Genomic DNA, 22,616 nt, shown 5'->3' with positions numbered 1-22,616 from the left:
GCAGGCAGAGTTCCTCTCTCTGATTTTACCTTGGTGGCAGGTGAATACTGAAGTTGCAGTGGGGCAGTTTTTACTGCTGGTCTTCATTTCTTAAAATCTTTGAAATAATGATAAGTTTATGAATAATGAAGCTGTCTGTGTTCATCCTGACCAGTGCATGTCACAAAGGGTCCTGAGCTTCTGTGTTTGCCGATTCTCTCTAAAACTTGAGTGCTCCCTGTATGCAGGTATTTGCATTTCATAAATAAAACTGTGAAGAGTCTTCCTGTAAGAACACGAGCGTCTTACAATTGCAGTTAGCTCGCTTCTGTATTTTATGCTGAATTTCAGGTCTGGTAAGGAGATAAAATCACATAAAATACAACCAGTTGTTCACTGCAGGGGTCTCTGACCCAGAGTTGTGGGTTCAGCCCAGACCACTTAGGTTCACAATGTACCTGGAAAACATTTGACTCCAGAAGTGAATTTTTGGTGCAGACATTCTTCTCTGACTTTATCCTATGTATGTTATTAAGCCAGATTACATAGTCATTATGCAACAATGAAAAATTCAGTATCTGTTCTATATTTAAACCTTTGTGTATTAACTTCATTGCACAGCAGCAGGACCAGGATAGGTTTGAAGGGGGGAGGGGGGGTGAAACATGAGAGAAGGAATCTGAAATGCTTCAGTAACTCTGTCCAGTTTGTAAAAATATGTTGTTTTCTACATTCATTTCAAATAGCTTTATATTCTCTGAAGTGGGGGGGTTGTTTGTATTAAATTTGTACTGAATTTGCCTTGCAATAGGGTATGAGGCTGTCTTTTTTTCAGACTGAAATGGTTAATGTACAGAAATGACAAAATTTTAATTTTTGCATCTATTTCAAATATATCCGTTGTTCTCACTAGTGCAGCTTGTAATGATTGCATTTTCAATGTCATTTGAGTGTTTGATCTATAGTGTCCTTTTCTTTTCAGAACATCACCAGGCAAGTATATTTAGCAATTAATTCGAGAGTATGTCAAGCTCCTGTATACACAGCTAGTTCAGTAGACTGAATTTGGGACATCTGAAATACAGACACATGTTCAGCCGTGCAGGCATTTTTAGCATTAAAGCATCTTGCAGAAAGCACAGTTAGGGCCTCCTTGTGAGGCAAGCATTGTTTCATGCCCATACATGCTTCGGTGATGCACGATGGTGTGAGAGGTACATTGGGCTGTGGGTGTTGAAGCAACAGCGCCCTGTCTAAGCCAGCCAATTTCTGCTGGAGCGAGCGTGAAGGGCAATTCAGAGCGTGCAGTATGGGAATATGGACCCTTAGTGACTTTTTTTTGTCCATTTCATAGCCTTCTAGATCCTTGCCACACATCAGCTGGAGATGCTGCAGCTCTTAAGATGCCTCCCAGTATGGCAAAGACAGCTCCACGTCTTGACTGGGCAATCTGCAAGTAGGAGTGAGTGGGTGTGAACCAGAGCTGTTCTGGGACTTCCCACGAGATGACAACTTTGCTGATAGAGTTGCTGCTTCCCTTTTACAGCCAGCTTGAGAATAGATATACGAGAGCCGTTCTTGAGGCTGTGGGCTAAGACCTTGAGGATGTGCAAGGTGAACACTGTCATGAACTTGACTTCTCTGTAGTGAGTTTTACGTTCTTGCCCATGGTTACTGAGAAACAGATGAGCATGGCCCTTTTGACCCTTTCTGCAAGTGATCTCTGGCACTCAGCAGCACCACGTCAACAGCAGGAACTGTTCTTGGGTACATCCCTGAGGAAATGCCTACCCCGTGCTACCTACCATCAACGCATGGAAGGCTGTCAGCAGCTTTGTCTCCACGGGTTGCCCAGCCAAGGTGGTGGGATTGACAAGCACGTGTGTCACTGTCACGCTGTAAACTCTCACGAGTGTCTGTGGCCATTTAATTTTGCCGAGGCCTGGGTAAGGCATGCCACATTGAGGGCTAAGCAGCTTGTTTTGGACACTGCACTTGCCAAAGGGAGGCTTTACCTTTCCAGCCAGCTTTGTGCAGATCAGTGGCTGAAACAATGGATGGTGTTCCCTCCCACAAATAAGGTCTTATAGATTTATACTTGCACGGTGTAGGAAACACACCTTCGCTGCTATCAAAAAACTCTGCAACTGGTGCCTGAACTGAATCTGCTGTCTGACTAGCTGCAGGCCATTTCTATCTGCTGTGCTGGACCTAAAAAAACTCCGGAGAGCCCCTGTGGAAAGACTGCAGGGGGATCAGGTCACTCTACAAACGTGCCAACACTGTATTGACCAGACTGGCACAGGTTTAAGTTGCTCAACTGGGCAGGTTTTTTTGCTGTTACGTGAATGGGAGCAATCTTGTAAGTCAAATGCTACTCCTTTACAAACAATCTCTGATGTAAATGCTTATAGAAATGTTGATTGGAGGGACCTCTGAAAGGGGATGGCTTTGTCTGGGTACATCTTGAAAAACCTCCAAAGAATGGCGCTCCTACAGCCTTTCTGCTAACCTATCCTGATAGTGCACCACCGCTCTACCCCTAGTAAAAAATTAGTTTCCTAATATCCATCTGGAACCTCCCGATTCACAATCATTGCCTCTTATTATATTATTTGGCCCTACTGAGATGTATTTTTCTCCCATCGCACCCACCCATCAAGTAGTTGTAGGAATTTCTTGGAATTGTTGCAGTTTCCTTGGAATGAAGATTATCCAGTGTGAACAATAGGCTTTTTTGTTTCTTTTATTTTTTCCCCCTCTGCATCTTAGTATTCCATTTCTTGGTGTGCTAAAATGGATTTGCATCTGGGATTTCATACATATGAGGAAGCTTATTGACCATTATCTGGTAGACTCATTTAGCACAATTTTGAAATTGTTTAGAGTCAAAGATCTTAATTTACTTTTACATGGGAGCCTGTTTTTGAGAAGTGGTGAACACTTCTCTGGCCAGTGTTGCTCCTGCCTTTTCAAAGACAAGCACTGGAGCAAACTGGAGTCTCTGAGGACTAGAGTCAGTGAGTGGTCTTCAGATGAACTTCTGGTCCTCATATGATGGGGAAATTCCTAACAACACTGTGTTGCTGCTTTGTCACTCCAAGCCGTGGAGCTTCAGGGTTCGTTTTGTTACTGGTTCTGAAATACCTGCCAGTATCGCCCATCACAGCTTTCATGGATTCAGAACCAGTTCAAGGGAATTCCAGCTGGTACCTGTTATGTTAGTTGTCAACAAGTTACATTCTCCTTTGTGAACGTGGTGAACCACCCGACTGCTCCTGGACGTGGCTGCTGCTGTGGAACACTGATCAGGTCTGTGGGCTTAGTAATTAATTTCTATTAAGCTTTACAAGAGCTATAATGTAGATTCATAGGACTGTGTTGTGAGCTCACTTATGGGGAAATACTGAAGTCTCGAACATCTGAAACCCCTTTATTTTCTGGCATAAAGGAGAATATGGTAAATCAGAGACAGGTCACCCATCGCCTCTCTCCATGCGTGGGGCCGTACCCAAAATGGAGAGCTGCAGGTTTGAGGATTCAGATTTTGGATGGCTTTTTCCAGATCCTTACCTTCCCTGATAAATTCAGTAGCAGTGACGAGGGGGATATTTCTGTGCATCCACATGAGGCGAGAAAAGTGCCCGCTTCTGTAGGCAGCGGTGTCCTGGCCTGACACCATGCTTTGTGTGGGCGAAGGTGTAACGGTTGGGTTTCAAAGCTGGAGCAGAGCTTAATTACCCGACTTCAACTACACTTCATGCACAGAGATCGTTACCCTGTTGCTCTGAGACCAGGCTGCTTTTTTTGCCTATTTTCTAGGTGGAATTTAAGGCATGAGCTGCAAAACACAAAGCGGCTCAGGCTGTGATTACCTCTGTGAGTGCCTTTCCCTCCTCCGGCGGTCACAGTCAGCCGAGGAAAAGCGAAAGCTGTCAGGTCCCCGCAGAAAAAGAGAGAAATTAGTGCTGGCAGAGTCTGTACGCGACAACTTATCTGCTGTGAAGTTTGAGTCCCCTGTTCCTGCTGGTGTGATCTGTTAACATAACATGCCTGAAATGTTTTCTTACATTCTTACAGTTTTTTTAAGATGTGCAAAATGAAGAATGTGGGGATATTTACTCCAGTACCACTGCAATTGCAGTGTACTGGTTTTCTTTTTTTTTTTTTTACGTTCACAATCTATGCCATCGATTATGCTGTTGTGATACATGAATTAGCCACATCAACACGCCTGTATTTATGTAAAGATCTGCGTGCTTATGCTTTAAAATCTTTAATGGTTTCATAGGTGCTGAGTAAATAAATGAAAGAAAAAGTCCCTTTAAAAAAAAAGGGTGACGTTAGAGGAGGTCTTTTAGCAAGTGTGTTTATTACATTTAGTGCTATCAACTGTTAGTGCTGAGAATGCCTTAAAGCAACTTTTTAAATATTTAGCTCTTTCTAATTCTTCTTGTACATCAGTTAAAATATTCTTCTTAGCTTCACTCATGTTCTTTGTGGTACTTCTGTGAAGTCCTGCATTACCTGGTTGCCAGGTAACATAAAAGAATTAGTGCTTTAAAAAGACACACAGCCATGCCCACTGGATCTTGGTAACATTTCTGTTAATTCCCCAGCTGATGGTAAGGAAGTGCACTAAACCCTTATTTTCTCCCTGTGGTAAGCAGACTTTCTTTAGAATGTAATAGAGGCAGATAAGTTGAGTATGTAGTCTGGTCTCATTAATGTTTTCCAGGATTAATATTAAGTAGATCTCAGATCAACAGTTCTGTATATTCCTTATCAGACTTTTAATTACTGCAAGTATATTGATCGTTACATTTCAATGTATTTAACTCTCTATTTACTACTTGGATACTATTCTTGTCCTCTCCCTTGCCACATCCTCCTTTATCTTCAGTCCTCACTATCGTCAGCTGTCCAAATACAGTTGCATCCAAGTTGTGCTGAGTGACGCAGATGATTGCTTGTCTGTTTAGAGGCCATCTAAAACACACAAAAAATTAATTTAATTTAGTCCCTGAAGCAAGGGTGGGTTTTTTTATTTAAAACACAGAACTAGCCAGATAGTTGTTAGAGATTACAGACATGAACATAAAAATGTACCTGATTAGGATTTTTTGTATAAATATCGATAGTCCCTAATTCCAAAGGTATTTCACCTTTGGGATCTATTTAAATTGGATTCCGGTTTAAATGTGCAGCCTCCAAGGTGCTCTGTGATCAGATGGGGCTATTTTTGTGAATATTCACCCCAGTCTTTGTTGCTGTTGTTTAAATAAAAGCATATAGCTGGTTATGTTTGGGCCCTTGTATTTAAAAACAAACCCCAAGCCTAAACAAAGAATGTGTCCTCAGTTTTCTCTTGAGAATCACATTTTCACCAGTATTCTTTTTTTCCTAAGTGGTTTGAAGAAAGAATTAACAATTTTACAGAAATGCTCTTTGAATTTGTACCCAATACATTGCTGATTTATAGGCAGCCAGAACTAAACATGTGACTGTGTAGTCATTACAGTACTGTATTTTAATTAGATTTTATTTTGCTTTGGGTTTTTTCTCCATTAATTCTCAGGTTGTTTTCACATTACACTATAATCATTCCAATTACACATGTGCAATTTGTGATTTGGTGTATATTAAATCCACTTCAGCTGCATTTCAAACACTGATGCTGAATTCTGGTTCTTCAAAAGACAGTTCATTCTTGAGCAGAAGCATTAAATTTCCTGCAAAGTTTGTTTTCTTCATGCAGCATTGAGCAGATTTGAAAAAAGATGATTATTCATCTCACACTTGTGACCCGCTTCACTTACTACTGCTGCTTTGTGGGGGATGTCGGCATGCTCCAGGTCATGGCTTTGTTCAATGTGTAATGGGTTGGCAGAAGGGAAGACAGTAGAGATGTCGCTCATGTAAGCGCTTCCGCATCTATTTCTATCTCTTCGCAAGACTGAAAGGTGATTTTGTGTAGATTCCTATTCAAGAATTGTGCATTAAAACCAGGATAGATTTTATTTCGGATTTAACTGTAGAAACACAGTCACGCACTGTTCGTTGGTTTGCTACTGCCTTGTTTTGGATAGCTGAAGCAACTGTTTCGTGGACTATTGTATTGGCAGCTTCTTTCTCAAGAGACGGACAAAGTTTGGAAGCAAAGTATCTGTAGAAATACCACTTTGTTTATTCTCTTTTTATTGATGGATTTAATGTCATTAGTTCAGGAGAGATTGTTGAGAGCAGCAGTAGTGATTCTTGCAAAGGAGTAATGGAGAAAGCAGGACCCAATATGGCTGGAAGTATTTTCTCTTGTGCGTTTATAATAAAGGTTGTCCTGGTTGTATGGTGAGAGGAGGAATGTCTCCTTCTCGGGGTACTGTAGGTCAGTAGATGGGAGCAAAAGGGGGATCAGGACCTTCCTCTTAATAAACCCTGGCTGGAAGCAGCTCCGAGCTGTGCAGAGGTGCATGGATGCCCTTCCCTTGTGTAGTCGGAACTGCATCAGGCAGGGCTGATGGGGGAGAGAGGAATCGGGGTCAGCAGCCTCCCTGCTCCCTCCCACAGCTTCATCTCTGCCTGCAAAAATCACCGGGTTGGGGTGAAGTCCCAGTTTGGATTCCTTACCCAGCCACGAATTCAGTGTGCAGCCTTGCCTGGATTTCTCAGATCTCTGAGCGTACTCCCCCTTCGTTAAGATGGGACTAACCAGACTGAGCAAACTGCTTTGAAATATAGGTACAAAACTACTATCTGAATGTGCCAAGCAGCGTTACTGCATTTCAAGTGACCTTTTGGTCTGAAACTTTGCCAAAGGGAGGGGAAAGGAAGCCACCGTTGAATCAAGTTCTGCACAGAGATCCTGCAAACAGATGGTGTTTGCATATAGGGTATGCTGTTCGGGTGCAACTTTACTACAACACTCTTCATTTTTAATCATTTCAGGCGGGCTAAACTCCGGCTATATTTGGAACAGCTAAAACAGCTTGTGCCTCTCGGGCCGGACAGCACCAGACACACCACTCTAAGTCTGTTGAAAAGAGCTAAGATGCATATCAAGGTAAAAACATTCATCCATATTTCTCTTTTTTTTAAAAAAAAAAGCAGAATCTTCCAGAATGTGTATCCATAGAGAGGAAACTAATTTTCACACAAATACATATCCATATGTCTGATCTTCTAGATATATTGGCCTTCATTAGTTGCGAGGATTTCAGTCAAAGTATCAAGGTTTTGTGTTTTGCAATTTACCCTGCAGTCTCAGATATATAAAATGGTGATTTTGTGATTTCTGCTTAGTTACTAGTGGTTTACATTGTATTTAAAAAATAATATATATGTATCAAAGCTGTTCTTCGATTAATACATTTCTTTTTTAAGGACTGACCAAAGTAGTACTGCATTGATTTCAATGTAAAAAGGCAGATCCATTCATGATCAAAAAGCCTAATGGAGTGAAAGGGATTATAGCTGCTAGTAAGTCTTATTACCATTCCCACGTCTTGCTGACCAGATCCTGAAGCATTTGATAGTCATTTAAAAGAAACCAAAAATGAAATGCAGCCTCCTGTTAGTTGTCACTCCCCTTGCATGTTTCATGGGTATAACAAGTTTAAAACAAAAACCAACCCAAAATCTCACCTGTGATCCAGCAGCAGTGCAGGTTATACATTTGCACAAGTAATTCAGAGGGAATTATTCCTCAGGCCTCCTCTCCAAAGACACATTCACTGCCATTTTCACTGTTGTAGTTTTCAGGGAAACGGGGTTATCTGCAAAAGTCGGACAAACAGGTATTCAAATGTGAAAGTTAAAGAGCGGGTTTCTGCTGTTCTGTCCTGGACTGTAATTTTTTTGGTGTTATAGGGAAATGGGTCAAGAAAAGTGTCAGAGGAGAGGTTGAACACTGCCAGTAATCTTGGAATATTTTGGAGAACAGCCTGTTGTTGTACAGTATTAAGATTCACTGCAGCTGAAGAAATGGTTGTTAATTCATATGAAGAATTAAAGATTGATTTAAGCATAACCATTCGTGGGAGCAAGTTTACTGAGCTACTTCTTCAGCTCTTGTAAGCACATTTACTCCAGCTGGGCAACCCCTGTTTTTACCATTTGAGATTTTGGCCTCTTGTTTATAATTCAGGCTAACATGCGTGAAAGGCACTGCATGTGGTTTTTGTCTTGCGCTGCCCCCCTATCATGGGCTTATGCATACAAATTGAAAAACTGTTTTTACAAGTGGCAAGTGTGAGAGATTAGCCGTGTAGTTACCATTTCAGCTGCTGATAACAAAACCTAGGAGCAGATTCTTTCCAAGTCCATCGTGCGTGGTACCAAGTACTCCTTTTCTGAAAACTGAAACTGAAGTTTAGCTTTCTTTTAAAGATTTTAACTGAACCTCCCCTAACTGAGTTGCCACGTAATTGCTCCTCTTCCTCAGGTCAGCTACCTCCCTGCTGCACTGCCAGAGCATGCCAATGCCTGTCTGCCATTTCTAATACAGTCATTAGTTTTGAACTTTTCACACACACACGCCCATATATTGAAACTTGCCCCGAAAGATTGGACGGTTTTGAGTCTCCTGGATATGAATCACTGAGTTCATCCCTAAAATAGTTGTTGGAGTTTGGGATTGCAGCCAGGAAAATGCAGGAAAAGGAAATCTGATCAATTGGGCGCATTTGGTTTGTTGTGTGCATGGATGTACCAACCCCTTTTCTTATTATAACATCATGTATCCACGTATGATGCACATCTGCGTAGTGTATTGCCTGGGAGGGGGCTTAACACGAGGCTGCAGAGGTTAGATTTCATTTAGCCAGGAAACTGCCCAGTTCAATAGTGTCAATTATTTTTTCAACAATAAATACTTTTGCTTTCAGGCTTGCACTGGAACAGCAAAATCTTTGATATCATTTTGCTTGTGGTTTGCTGTGCACTGCCCCACCTCGCTCTCCTCAGAAAACCAAGCATAGGTTCATTAAGACGATAGGGAGGAATCATCAGCAGCTGTATTCACTCCCTGCACAGCTCCTAAATCTCAGTGGTTGTGTAAACACAGCTCACAGAGAAATTTGGTCTTATAAGTGATTTTACTTCTACAACCTGTAATTTACTTCATTTGTTATATTATTAAAACAAAAAAAAAATCTAAAGTGTTTTGATTCATGTGTCCTTCTGGCTTTTGATCCCATCATATTTATTACACTTTCTTCCGTAATTATATAGTCAATTATTTTAAGTGGCTGTCAGTGATTTGGAAGAGGATTCAGCTCAAATCTTAAAAGATACTATTTCTGTTATTGTATTTGGACCAACAGTGCAGCACATTTTTTGGACCAACAGTGCACACCCACTTCACACTGGGTGTGAAGTATTCTTTTTATTTCCAAAATTAATACCTTTTTTCTTCAAGTAGAGGGGAGATTTCAGGTAGATGTGTGGAAGGATCCTTTCACAGGCTGTTTGCTGAGAAGTTTTGGATTAATACCACTGATTTTGTAGGAGGTTATCACAGAATTACCATATTTGCTCTGCAGAAGTTCAAGGAAAAAAATGCAAGAATGAAGAGAATTGTTTGTAAATTCCTCCTACTATATATAATCATACTGCTTATTGTTAATGAAGCTTTTTAAATGGTAAAAATTTCCATGGCCTGCGGTAGGAGGGAAGAGGATTCTGGAGGCTCGCAATGGTTCCTTTATGGTGATAGGTCTCTTATTTCACCTAAAGCGGCTTTACGTTCTGACTGAAACCCGAGCTGTGCTCTAGTTGTCAAAGATGATGCGAGTTTTGCCTGACAAAACGATGTAAATATCCCCCATAACCGAGGCAACAATAATTTGGTCTTAGCTGAGGAACATCTGCTAGTGGCAAAAGTCTCTGTTTAAATTGTACTGACCTCTATAGAATGGTAACACCAAAAAAAAAAGTTTAAATTTAATTTAAATTTAATTTAAAATTAATTAAAGTATTTAAAATTGTTTTCAAATTACTGTTTATGAGAAAATCTTCAGTTACTGATGTTTTAACATGAGTAAAAACTGTCGGTTTCCTGTCTTTCTCTCCCTTTAAGAAATTGGAAGAACAGGACCGAAAAGCTCTAAATATTAAAGAACAATTACAGCGGGAACACCGCTACCTCAAACGCAGATTGGAGCAGCTATCCGTGCAGGGCATGGAGCGTATCCGCACTGACAGTATGGGATCAACAATATCCACTGACTCTGAACAAGGTAATTGAACGAGGGCTTCCCAAAGGGAGTTGCAGGAGCAGGAAGGAAAAGGGAAGTAGGGAAGCAAGAAAACATTACTTAGAACTAAAACCAAGCTTTCAACAAAACCCAGACAAAATTGTTCCATTATGAGACTTGCGGAATAAAAAAACTACTGCATCCTTTTTACATTCTTTGAAAAACATCTCTTTTCTAATCAATTTTGAAGCTATTAATACTGCATGTATTTTTAAAGCTATTTATACCGCATGTGTTTTTGCCAGTTTTTTAAACAATTACCATTTAATGTTCTGAAGTTTTAGTGTAATTATGGGTAAGGCTGGCACAATATTTTCTTCTTGAAAAGAAAAAAAAAGACCTTACTGGTCTTAATTCACCTGTGTGAAAAAATTAATTCCACATCATTTATTGTGAAATTTCAAAATATTTCCTGTGTAATGATCACCAAGTGGTCTCTACATTTGGTTCTCATTTAAGACAGAGCTCCTCAAACTGCTTGTCACCATTTCCGGTTTCCTCATTTGAAGTTTTCCCGTGCCTGAACGCTTGCACAGGGTGACTTTTTTAGGGCCTATGGGAGATGAGTTGTCAGTCGTGGTACAATTATTGGTGGACAGATGGCTACACCACGGTTGCTACTAGCCGACACCTGCATGGGTTGGAATAACCATGAGCGGTGCTGCAGTACCGTGGCCTCTGAGGGTTGGGTGGTTTTTTTAAGATCAGTGTCTATGCACAGGTTGGAACAGTTCTGGGACAGCATTTGGTATTGATGTCATGCAGTATATTTATATGGATGAGGACAGAAGGGATTTTAATTCTCAGGTGGACAAGATGATCCTTTCCTCAGGAACTACTGTTCTAGTTCTTTCCTTTAATTACAGAAAATGAAGTATGATTCAGGTTTCACCTGAACATTGATTGACACAGGCAGTACTGGCCCATGATTCCTTGCTACAACTGCTGCCTTTCTGAAAACGTGCCTTCTTGTGTTTTCTTTAGAAGTAGACATTGAAGGAATGGAGTTTACTCCAGGTGAAATGGACAGTATTGGAAGTGCCAGTGATGCTGAAGACCACTACAGTTTGCAAAGCGGTTCGAGTGACGGAGGTTACACACATTCCCGCAGACTGAATGCCAGGCTCTCATAGTGCCTGAGTTACTCGTTCAACTCAGGACCATCTGACTGAAGCACTTATATATGAATATTCCAGAGGTGTCAACTGCCACTCTTCCGGGAAACCCCAACCACAGTACTCTGAGATGGAGGTTTCTTACCCACGGTTCCCTGCACTGTAACCACAATATTAGATATTGTAAATCATGGGTTTGCTGCAGAGAACTGTGGTTAGGTACAGTTGTGACTTAAAGCTAGCTTGATGTAGCCATACTGCAAATTAAAGAAAATAAATTATGTCATTCCATTCAAGAAGTATTAAATTCAAACTGTTGGAAGCATGGCGTAAGGGAGTTTGACAGTTATTTTGATTTTGCAGAAACCATTTTCAAACATGGAAGAATAAATGGAATCTACAATGTGTTAGTGATTCGGAGATATGAAAACCTAAAACTACTTTTTGTGGTATTTTCTCATGAAAAAAACCCAAAACATATTGAACGCTGTATAGCGGGCTGCGTAGAATAAATTCTTTCAGCAGTTGTTGTTTGGGTGAAGCAGGCAGATAAATCTTGAAATCTCAGATGATCTTTAGAAAAGGTCGTATTTACAAGTCACTACTGTACTTCAAAACGGGGGAAAAGCCAGCTCTAATAATGACTTCATGTGGGATGATCTCGACTTTCTTTTACTTTTTTGTATTCAATATGCAACCAGCAGCAAATCATTCTATCCATGTTAACGGGAGTAGTAGAAAGCAACACTGCAATTTTAACCTGTTATCGTGGAGTGGATGACATTTGAAGCATTTCAGTGCTTTTTCGGCTTGTTTTTTTCATTTCTTTCTCTGAAGAATACAGAACTCAAGCGATCCAGTTTGTGACAGTTAATCTTTCCTTGCAAGGAAATGAAATCTCTGTTTGCTTGTATTTTTTTTTCTTTTCTTCTATTTACACATGTCAATACATTTTTATGGAAGGCATGGCTTAAAATTACAGTATTCAGCTAGAAGATAATTAATCTTTTTTTTCTTTTGCACACTATAATTGCATTTTCTATTCTTAAAAAAGTGCAAAAAATTTAAAATGTATGCTGTAAAACAGCAAAGTTTATTTAGTACTCATCAAGCTGTTCAGAACATATTTACCCAAATTGTAGCAATACTATGAAGATGTATTTTAATACAACTTCTGCTTAGTGAAGTCATTAGAGCTTGGCTTGCCGGGTAAGAAAAAAATGGACCAGTCTTTGCATTATCTGTTTCAAGAAGGTCTTTTAAAAAAAAAAAAAGAAGAAAAAAAAAAGAAAAAAAAAGCAGAAAAAAAAAAGAAAAAAGCTATAAACACTTTTAGGGAAGTGATTTTAGCAAGTGTAGTCTATATTTCCTGTAAGAGATTTTGTATTATATTTTCCTAAATGTTCTCATTTACTTGTATAGGGAGGGGAATGGTACAGACCCAGACCAGAGTCTCAGGGACTCTTCACCTTTGTCATATTGTGCCTTGGTGACCATTTATGTATGCCTCTCCTTTTCATTGTTTAAAGGACAACTAAGCTTTGTTTCAAGACCCTCTGTTCGAATGGTCAGTTGTCCACCTTCTAACCGATGAAGCAGAGAGGTGTATTTATATCTTCACCCTCTCACAACTGATTTCAGTGTGGCTTTAAGTAAAATCATGAAATTAGGTTTTGGTGCGAGGGTTAATTGTCTTTGTATAAGCCCTCCCTTGGATTCTTCAGCACCCGAATCTATATTTTGTTAGCTTATGAAGTCAGGGTCTCTGTGAGACCAGCGCTCGATGGCTAGGGAAACACAAACGTACTGTGTAAGGCTATGGGATGTCCAAGTGTGGTGCCATTTTTAGCATTCAGACACAAGACCTCATGACAGACTGACCATAATGATCAAAAACAAAGATTCAGTTGTTCTTTCGACATCTGACATACGTGTCCTCCCTTTGGCTCTTACAACACGGAGTAGAAATATGAATACATTTTGTGGCAGCTTACAGATCCTTGTTTGCACTCTCGCTTACTGCTTGGAACTTGCCAACAAGGAAAACGTCTATGTTTAATTTACATAACCTAATGGACGGCCACCCCTACTTTGGCGCTGGGGAGGGGCCTAAGGTTATAAACTCTGGCAGCTGAATAAGAAAACAATTAACCTTTTCTGTGATGCAGGTTTTGGTATTATGTTCTATACACCTTGCATATTACTAAAATCCTCAGTGTTGGGGAAAGCACACAGCAATATACTCATTGTGTGTAGCTGACAAGCAGCAGAAATTACTAGCTCCTTTGGTGCATATGTAACTAATTTCCAAATCATGGAAAAAAAAAATAAATAAGAGTTTACTTTAACACACGACTGTTAACAGGAAAAAAAAAAAGGCTAGTATATTGTTGCTGTTCATTTATTATATAATGAACACACTCATGAATTGTAAAGTGTTTCCTTTCATGACAAGCAGCTCTTGCACAGAACCTCCTAATGAAAAGAGATTTGAAACTTACAGAAGGAAAAATGAGATTTTAAATTGAACATTATTGTACCTTAGGTCGACCTGAAATTTTCCTTTTAAAGATGAATGTGCTAACTTAATGAGTTCTTCCACGCTGGGTATCCATGGCTTTGTAGATCTTATATTTTCAATAAAAATTACTCGAATAATCTTGAGTGGAAATAAAAAGGGTTTATTTGTTTTTACTTTTTCAGTTATTACAGCTGGGGGCTCTTAGGCTGGTAAAGAAAAATGACACCCTACTGCCTGTGTCGTTCTCCCTCAAGTACGGCCCAGTTTAAGGTGGTCTTTTCAGGCACAGCCCCCTTTCCTGCAGCTGGGACAGAAGAAGCCCGGTTAAAGGCAACAGCACAACTGTTTCACGTGTCAGGTTGGAGCAGCTGCGGCTGTGGTCCAGCCCTGCCCTGGCCCACCCCTGGTGACAGTCGGGGCTCTGACATTCCTTTAGGGACGCGATTCACCCTGACACTGAGCAGCCGGCGCAGCGCTACCTGTGGCAGTAGCACCTTGGGATGCAAATAGTTTTCATTCTTTTTTTTTTTTTTTTTAAGCTGGACATTGGTGTGTGTGCTTCGTGTGTGTGTGCATGCATGCATGCAGCCGCGTGCGCGCGCGCGCAACTGTATCTGTAATCACAACGTGACTGCAAAACGCATACTGCTTGCTGCGAGATTAAATACTACCAACCGCCTTGGCAACTCTGCCGTTTTCTGTCCTGACCCTGCTTTTGGCAGGTGAGGAGGTCCCACTGCTAAGTTTGTCTGTCCCCTCTGCAATTACCCCATGGGAAAAGAAGGAGTAGGGACAAGATTACAGGGTTGCTGGGTCTTTTCCTCTGTGGAAAAGGCTCTGGAGAGATGAAGTCATCAAGAAGTTCTTTTTATGGAGACGCAGAGGTTTGGCCTGTTTCCTGGTGGGAAAAGAAAGGAAGGGTTTCCCCTTGCAGCACATCGGTGTCATGAGGATACACGCCTCGCTGTTCCTCCTGGGTTAGCTCTTCCTCCAGCTCTGTGAGTGCACTCTGCCATCACAGGAGAAAGGCATAAAAAAAACAGCCTAAAATTGTTAGCTTTTACTGCAGATTCTCCACTGCAATTGGGAGGATGCATCTCCACTCCCATCCTGTCTCTGCCCAGTTTGGACCCCCCAGGTGCACTGAGGTTGGTTTATCTTCTAAAAAGTAGGGTTTAGCCAGTAGAAACTCTACAACACATTGCTACCCAGAGCCTGGATCCTGCACTGTCTTGTGCAAAAAGCAAACTCAGTTCAGGTGAGTTTTATCAGGTTAAAGCAGAAATAAAAAGGTCCCCCAAAATCCATGAGAAGGACAGACTTTTTCACCTGCTGTTTATAGATGAGTTTCTATCCTAAATACTAATTTCTTAGTGTAAGATTTGGGGTGGGGAAAAAAAAAAAAAGAATTAAAATCTAACACAACTTGCATCTAACTTAAAGAATTAAGACCTTTACTGACCTTAAATGATGTCATAGATTTAGATCAGCTATTAGGAAGTAATTCTTTACTGTGAGGGTGGTGAGGCACAGGAACAGGTTGTCCAGAGAAGTTATGGATGCGCCACCCCTGGAGGTGTTCAAGGCCAGGCTGGATGGGGCTTTGAGCAACCTGATCTAGTGGGAGGTGTCCCTGCCCATGGCAGGGGGGTTGGAACTCGATGACCTTCAAGGTCCCTTCCAACTCTAACCATTCTATAGGTTCAGGTACACCACATGCAGCCTAACATCATTTTGTATTAAAAAGGTACTTCTGTTGATCTACAAATAAATTACTGCGATAAATGCCAGTGTTCTGAGCATCTGACTGTACACTCTGCATAACCCATTTCAGTGGATGAACTTAAATGCCAGAAGAAGAGAACTGGGAAACAGAAAGAGGTGAAGTTGCATGTGCATGAGCTCTGCCTGCAGACCTGCTCCTGCTCCGAGCCCTTGGGCGTGTTTAGCCGCAGGATATACTTCTGCTTTTCTTGGAGGTATTTACAGCAGTCTTTGCTACCGTGACAAGTGATTATTTCACCATTTTACCAACTTTATAGCAGACTGGTAATTATTGGTGACATTTTTCATCCTCGCAGATGAGCCCTGGGGAAAAGAAATGCATTTTTAAAAAGAACCACACCATCACAGCTTTTAATCAAGGAATATTAATTTTATACACTTCTATTTTGTGATGCTGTTGCTAAAGGAATGTCTGCAAAACAGATTACTCTCTCAGAAATCTGTCATTTATTTTCTTTACTACTAGAGGCCATTGGTTTTGTGTGTAGTAAGAGCCAGTACCAGGGTTCATATTTAATCCACTAACTTGCACTTTTCAAAATCAGTGGAAGGAGAATTGAATCCCTTTAGATACTCAAGAGCTGTACTCCCTACAAACACTGAAGGGGCAAAACACACTCTGAAATTAATTTCACCAGCAATGAAATGAGCCAATTTGCTTAAGTGACTGCCTAAATGCACTGTTGTTAACTGGTAGCTGCAAAGGAAACATCCAAGTGTGTTGCATTAACTACCTGGAGTTAAAACGCAGGGGATATACGAAACAGGAAAGATCAGAAACCATTTGGTCACTTTGTCTGTTCTTTCTACCTGAACTATTGTCAATTAATGCCAGCACAGGATTCCTGGAGAGGCACATCCAGCCAGAGACTGGCCCATTGGCAAACCAGACTGAAGGCACTCCAGTTTCAGAATTCCTTCCTTCTATTTTGCACGAGAGGTGTAAAATGTAGTTGCACACGATTTATGTCACTGAAAGGGTCTGTGCAATACGGATTTTTAAGTGATGAAATTTTGGTGCACGTGAAGCACTGACACAGAGCCTTCTGCTGTTTACTGGTGAGATTGTTACCTAAAGGTGTTAGCAAGTGGGTTCTGTGCCAGAGCCATTGGGTCTCAGAGCCAAAGGAATGGTTCATGGTCTGTGAGATGTATTATACTGTACAGATTCATTTGTCTGCACGTACATGGGGCTTGCTATGTTCTGTAGCACAAAGTATTGTGTTGTGTCATTATCTTGTCATAATATAAATACAAATTTTTGTACCTTTTTGTTGTGGTTTTCTTTTTTTTTATTAATTTTTCATATTTGTTTATTTTGTGTATAGCGTTTCTTCTCTTGGCAAATCTTTTCATATAGGCTTAATGACTATTTCATAAAAAGCTCACTGAGTTTTAGCAATTCAAATTAATAGTATGGTACGAAGGCTGGAGTGCTATTTAAACTGAAGTTCTTTTACATACGTTGGCCCAGTGCAACCCCAACAGTCATTAACGTTATTTGTCTCTAACCAGGGCTGCTGTATAAATTTCCACTATTACACTTCTGAAGACAAACCAACCTGTAAAACAAAGTGCAAATTGAAATGCATTAGTGTCTGTTTTAAGTAATTATACTTGAAATCATTCCAGCTCTGTACAAGATAGAAAAAAAACCCCAAAACATTAAAAGGCAGCCTACAAGTTCTGCATGTGTATTTTGTCAAATATGAAAGTCACATAACAAGTGATGTACAGCCAGACAAAAATGAGCATTTTAGTTTGTTACTAGGAGAGATGAGAGGAGGGACAAAACTGAAAAGCTTTTGCAAATTCCATCGTTGTACTCTCAACTGTAGTGTGTGACAGCCACTGTTTTTTGGTTCAGTTTGTCAAGCATGTTGCACTTAAATACACCGATGTCTTAAAAATATAGAAATAGTAGTTTGAAGCTGAAATCATGGCAAGTAGCTTGTCGATGTTTATGTTTGATTCAAATCAGCTGAGCTGCCGAATCAGTAAAAATATTCATGCACAAAGCACAGTAAGCTATTTTTTTATCAAAGCTTTCTTTGAAATTACCACTGTCACAGAATAAGCATAAAAGACAATCCAGCACATCACTAACTTATTATAAATTAATCTGCAACAGAAAAAAAAAAGCTATAATAAACATTTAGCAGTGCTATATTTTGGGACAGCACCACTTTTCTTAGCACAAGAAAGAACTGCATGTGTTAATAGAATTATGACAAATGTTATTGCACTATTTCTGTAAATCCTGTACAGTTTATGACCTCTACAGCTTCTTTCCCAACATTTGTAATGTCTTATGGTTTGTTTATAAGAAAAGTAAGTTTCCTTATTTTGCTAATGATGGATGTTTCAAATTTAATATTACAAGTCCAGAAGCTTGCATAGTCTATCAGGATGAAAATGTTTTATCAAAGCCTATTTAAATGGAAAAGAGCCTTAAATTATAACTAAATTCATGACGATATAACCATCAGCTTCCACTAAAAGAGGTAGTTTGAAATGGTTTCAATGGCAAGGTTCTCAGTTATTATTGTTGTGGAAACTTGTGAATTACTCAGTGTTTTTAAGGACTGTGTCATGGCAAGAAAGGTATGATCATGGTGTGGCAGACTACTGCCAGAAGAGCTGAGTTTGGAAGAGGAGAGATTGCTGCTGGTAGGAGGCTGATTTCCTTTGCCCACTATTTTATGCTCCCCAGGACGTCCCTGAGGACGCAGCTCTGTAACAGCCCCACCTCACCCCGACCGCTTGCTCACCTGTGTCACTGCTGTGCGAAGGAACAGCTGCCCCACTGGGGATGAGCAGGCTGGAGTTTGATGGGAGAGCAAGGAGGCAGGAAGGATCAGGCTGGTCCTTCACAGTCCCTGCCGAGGCCCCTGTGGAGTCCTAGTGTAGGTTCCCACACAAAGGTTCAGTTTCTTGCAAACAAGCCCCATTTGCAGACAGCCCAGCTGATCAGCCCCGCTCTGGGTTTTAATCCAAAATAGGGTCAGAACAGTAAACAAACAATTTTCTAGAAAAAATAATCACCTCATGCATCATATGTCTAAATACACTAGGAGTGTTTGCCCAAAGGTGTAGGAGCTTCTTTTATATTTATGGCATTGAATCCAACAAAGCTGAAGAAAACTAATCACTTTGACCTGCTTTTCTGGGAATACAAGGTCTCAGAATGAAATCTACCGCTCCTCTAGAGAGAAGATACGTGTGCTTGGGAGAGAAAGCAAGCTGGTGCCAAATTTCTGTCTCCTGACTTTGTTACAATGAAAGTTCACATGGCACTTCAAAAGCTGTACTTAATTCAGAATATAAATTTGCTTAAAGTAATGAATTACCTTTTAGGACAGGGTGTTTCCAAAGAGTGGTTGGTACTGGAGCAATCTGCAGCAGGGACCTCTGAGATCCTGCTGCTGCTGTGAGCAGATGTGCAGTATGATGCAAAATGGAAAAGCTTCTACGCTGTTACAGTTCATCAGCTAAAAACTTATTTCCACGTCTTGTTATTTCTTTTCACACAACAAAACAAAACCCTAAAGCAGTAATACACAAAACACTTTATAAGAGTTTTTCATCTGACAGATGTATCCCAGAGGGAGGGTTTATACTGGCCAGCTGCGATGCCTATATGACGGCAACTGCACTCCTTGCCTGTTTCTTACAGCCTGGGCCAATGGGTAACCGATAGCTTCTCTCTGAGGTATCAAGCACAACAATGTCTTATTTTGCAGTGGAACAAACGCAACGTGGCATCGATGGAACAGTGCAGAACTCGCAGACATCCTTCCAGAAATGTCTATGCCTTAATCTGCTGGAATCCACCATAAAATGGCTTGTAAAGGCAATACGCTATCAAAAAAAACCTCTCCTGTTCTCAGACGCAGATGCAAAACAACTGCTCCAAGAATGGAAAAAAAGGGTAAGGTAAGCCTTTAATTATGTTTTGACTGAACACAACCAAGAAAAAAATGAATCAGAGAAAAACAATCTTGACCCATAAGGAGCTGCAAAAGCAAACACTGAAGCACACGGAGCTGTGGTTGGGTGGGGAAAGGGGCTGTAAGAAATGTCAAGGAGACGTTTGTAACATGTTTGTAGGGGAAGGCTGTTGTTTAATCTCTGCCCTAAAAGCCGATCGATGGCCTACCACATGAAAATTTGTTTCACATTAGACACTTGTTCTTTCAAAATGAGAAGTCTAAGAGCACAATGTTCTGACCTAAAATATTTCAATTCTAGCCTGAATTCCTATGCCAGCGGGGATTATGAGATCATGCTGTCTGTCAACTCCTCTTTCGTCCATCTGTTCCCCTCCTCCTTTCCTTGATAACTTTTGAACCTTCAGGCTAATTTTCACCAAATTTGACAAAGCAGAGATAGGATGGAGGGAGGCTGCAGCGATAATCCATGGTGAAAACTTTCATGAAATTCCATGTCTGGGTAGAAAGAGAAATAAACAATTTCCTGCCCTGAATGTGCCTGAAAGCTGGTCCAGTTGAGCTCTTCACTGTTTCGAGAGGTGGCTACTGGCCAGCACATATGTACTCCAAACCAGCTACAGAATGAGTATATAGCCCTGCTTGCCCAGCTAAACAGATGGGGACATAGGTTTTGTGAACGGCCACGAGGGAGGTGGGACATCGTATGCGTGCGAGTCAGGGAAGAGGGAGAGGAACCGGTCACGCAGGGAACTGAAGGCACTCCTTGCAGCAATCCAGATAGACAATTTGAGAGACAGAAGATAGGCAATCTTTTATCAGATGCGTCTTCCTTCACCTAGGATGTGGACTTCAGTCACTGAGCTGAATTGCTCTCAGGACAGCAGAATTTTAGGAAGTTTTTTCAGTATTATTGACATTCACGACTTTTTGAAAAAAAAACCAAAACAAACAAACAAAAAAAAAACCACAAAAAACCAACAATGCTGTGAAGCCCAAGCCTCTGAAATACTACTGTGGGACAAGCTGATTTTAGTGCAAGTAACTGACCGAACTGAAATGGCATCGTCTGATGAAATAAGCTAGTGAATGCTTTTGTTCCTTCCCTGTCGGAAAGATGCAATGCACTCTATCTGCAAGATGATTTGAAAACTTCAGCTAGCCTAAATTGCAGCTGCATATCAGGCTGTAATCTGATGGGGAGGAATTCAACACTACAGCTCTTTTTACCCAAGAGAACTCACGGCGAGTTCAGGGTTTAATTTAAAAGTGTCTCGCACAGCCCACATTACAGCAGAAATCAACATACTGCACTTTGCAGGCGATACAGGTGCTGATTTTGATCTAGAAAACCTCATGCGAGTTAGTCTTAGCTGTGCGGAGCCATGAGGTTGCTCATTTCCCTGTGTTGATTCATTTCAACAATTGCATTAAGTGAGATTAGAGAAGCTGCACATTTAGGACATGTAGTGGGAGGGCTCAGCCACCCACATACAGACTGGGTCAATGCCTCATCAGGGTGAAATGTACAGATAACACTTCTGGATGCAATAAATGATTTCTTTCCAGAATAACTGGCCCTAGAAACCACAAGAAAAAAAAATGCCGTTCTGAATTTAGTCTTCAGCCATGCAGAGGATCTAATTCAAGAGCTATTAGTGGGTGAGCTGCTCCATAGTAGCAACTGCAATATAATTAAGCTTAACACTGTAAGAAGAGAGCGAGCCAAATAAAGCAAACGGATACTCAATTTTAAGAAAAAGACCTATGCAAAAATGGGGAAAAATGCCAGAAAACCTGAAATGAGCAGTTCAAAAGCAAGAAGCCTACAAACACCCAGTAGGCTTAAAAAAAATCCTGTACTCGAAGCCCAGGTAAAATGTCTGACAGAAGTAGAAAACCATGGCCCAAACCTCCCCCCCTGCACGTGACTGGATGAGAAAGTTAAGGAGGCTGTGGTGAGGCAAGCAGGGAAGCCCAGAAAAACCCGGCATGCGAGATGTAAACAGGAAACGAAGAGGGCTAAGCTGGAGGGGTGGCTGATAAAGGATGTGCCAACCAATAGTGAAAAGTTGACATGATGCTCGACTCAGAACCAGCCCTCGTAATGCAGAAGAGGTCCCGCAGTCGTTGTCCAAGCACTTTCTGGTGGCTCCATGGGCAGCGGCAGCCAAAAAACCAAGAAAGCTGGGAGCATCGTGAGGAAGGGCGTTGGAAACAAGGGGTTTGTAGGAAATCTTGGTGCACCCACACCGGGAGGTGTGCGTGCCGTCCCTGCACCTCAAGCGAGGCGCAGCCACGTTGTAAGCGGTAGAGAGGAGGACAACTGAAATCAGCAAGGGAACGGAGCACTTGCTTTACAGAGGCCAAATTTTGGAACTCTCCAAACTGTAGAGGACAAAGGTGGAGGGAAACGTACTGACAGTCTCTAAATTGCTGTGAAGGCCACAAGTAAGGTAAATGCAGAGGTGGTATTCACCAAATCCTGCAACGCTAGAGCTTAGGGTCATTTGATGGGATTAGGAGGTGGTTTAAAAAACAATTAAGAAAGTGCTTTTTTAAGCAGCAGGTAGTGAACTTCTGGAATTTGTTCCTTGCCAAGTTTTGGGGTTATCAGCAGGTTCGGGTTTTAGTGGGTATTGGCAGGTTCAAAAAGGGATTAGACAAATGAACAGACATGAAGTCCACGACAAAATATTAAAAGGACTAGGCAGGGATGACTCGGTAACACAGCAACTGTTGACAGAAGGGTGGGTGGCCACCATTACCCCTCAGCTTCAGGGCAGCTGGTGGATGCAGAGGTCTGAGGCCCACTCTTGGCCACAGCTGAGCAGCTTCAAATTGCCGTCAGGTCTCTCTCATCCCCTCTCTCTCTCCCTCCCACACCCTGGGCGCCGTGGCCCCCAGAACAACCCCAGGCTGGGGCGGAAGGGCGCGGAGGGGGGCGGTCCCCCCCGAGGCGAGGGACGGCCGCCCGGCGCAGACCCCGCCTCCGCTCCCTGTGGAGAGCCCC

The 22,616-nt window shown here is 41.4% G+C and overlaps 1 protein-coding gene across 1 annotated transcript in view; it reads left to right on the top strand.

Annotated features, from left to right (window-relative positions):
* Nucleotides 1–12,666, top strand: part of MXD4 (MAX dimerization protein 4) — a 47,107-nt gene extending 34,441 nt beyond the window's left edge. The window contains exons 5-7 of the mRNA XM_009882539.1: nt 6,925–7,039; nt 10,055–10,214; nt 11,217–12,666. Of these exons, the coding sequence (XP_009880841.1) occupies nt 6,925–7,039; nt 10,055–10,214; nt 11,217–11,365 (424 nt within the window). The 3' untranslated portion in view covers nt 11,366–12,666. The remainder of the gene's footprint in view (nt 1–6,924; nt 7,040–10,054; nt 10,215–11,216) is intronic.
* Nucleotides 12,667–22,616: the final 9,950 nt, after the last annotated feature.

The sequence above is a fragment of the Charadrius vociferus genome, unplaced genomic scaffold (genome assembly GCF_000708025.1).
Source record: "Charadrius vociferus isolate BGI_N301 unplaced genomic scaffold, ASM70802v2 scaffold213, whole genome shotgun sequence".
Lineage (NCBI taxonomy): Eukaryota > Metazoa > Chordata > Aves > Charadriiformes > Charadriidae > Charadrius > Charadrius vociferus.
This window is presented reverse-complemented; position numbering and strand designations above follow the sequence as displayed.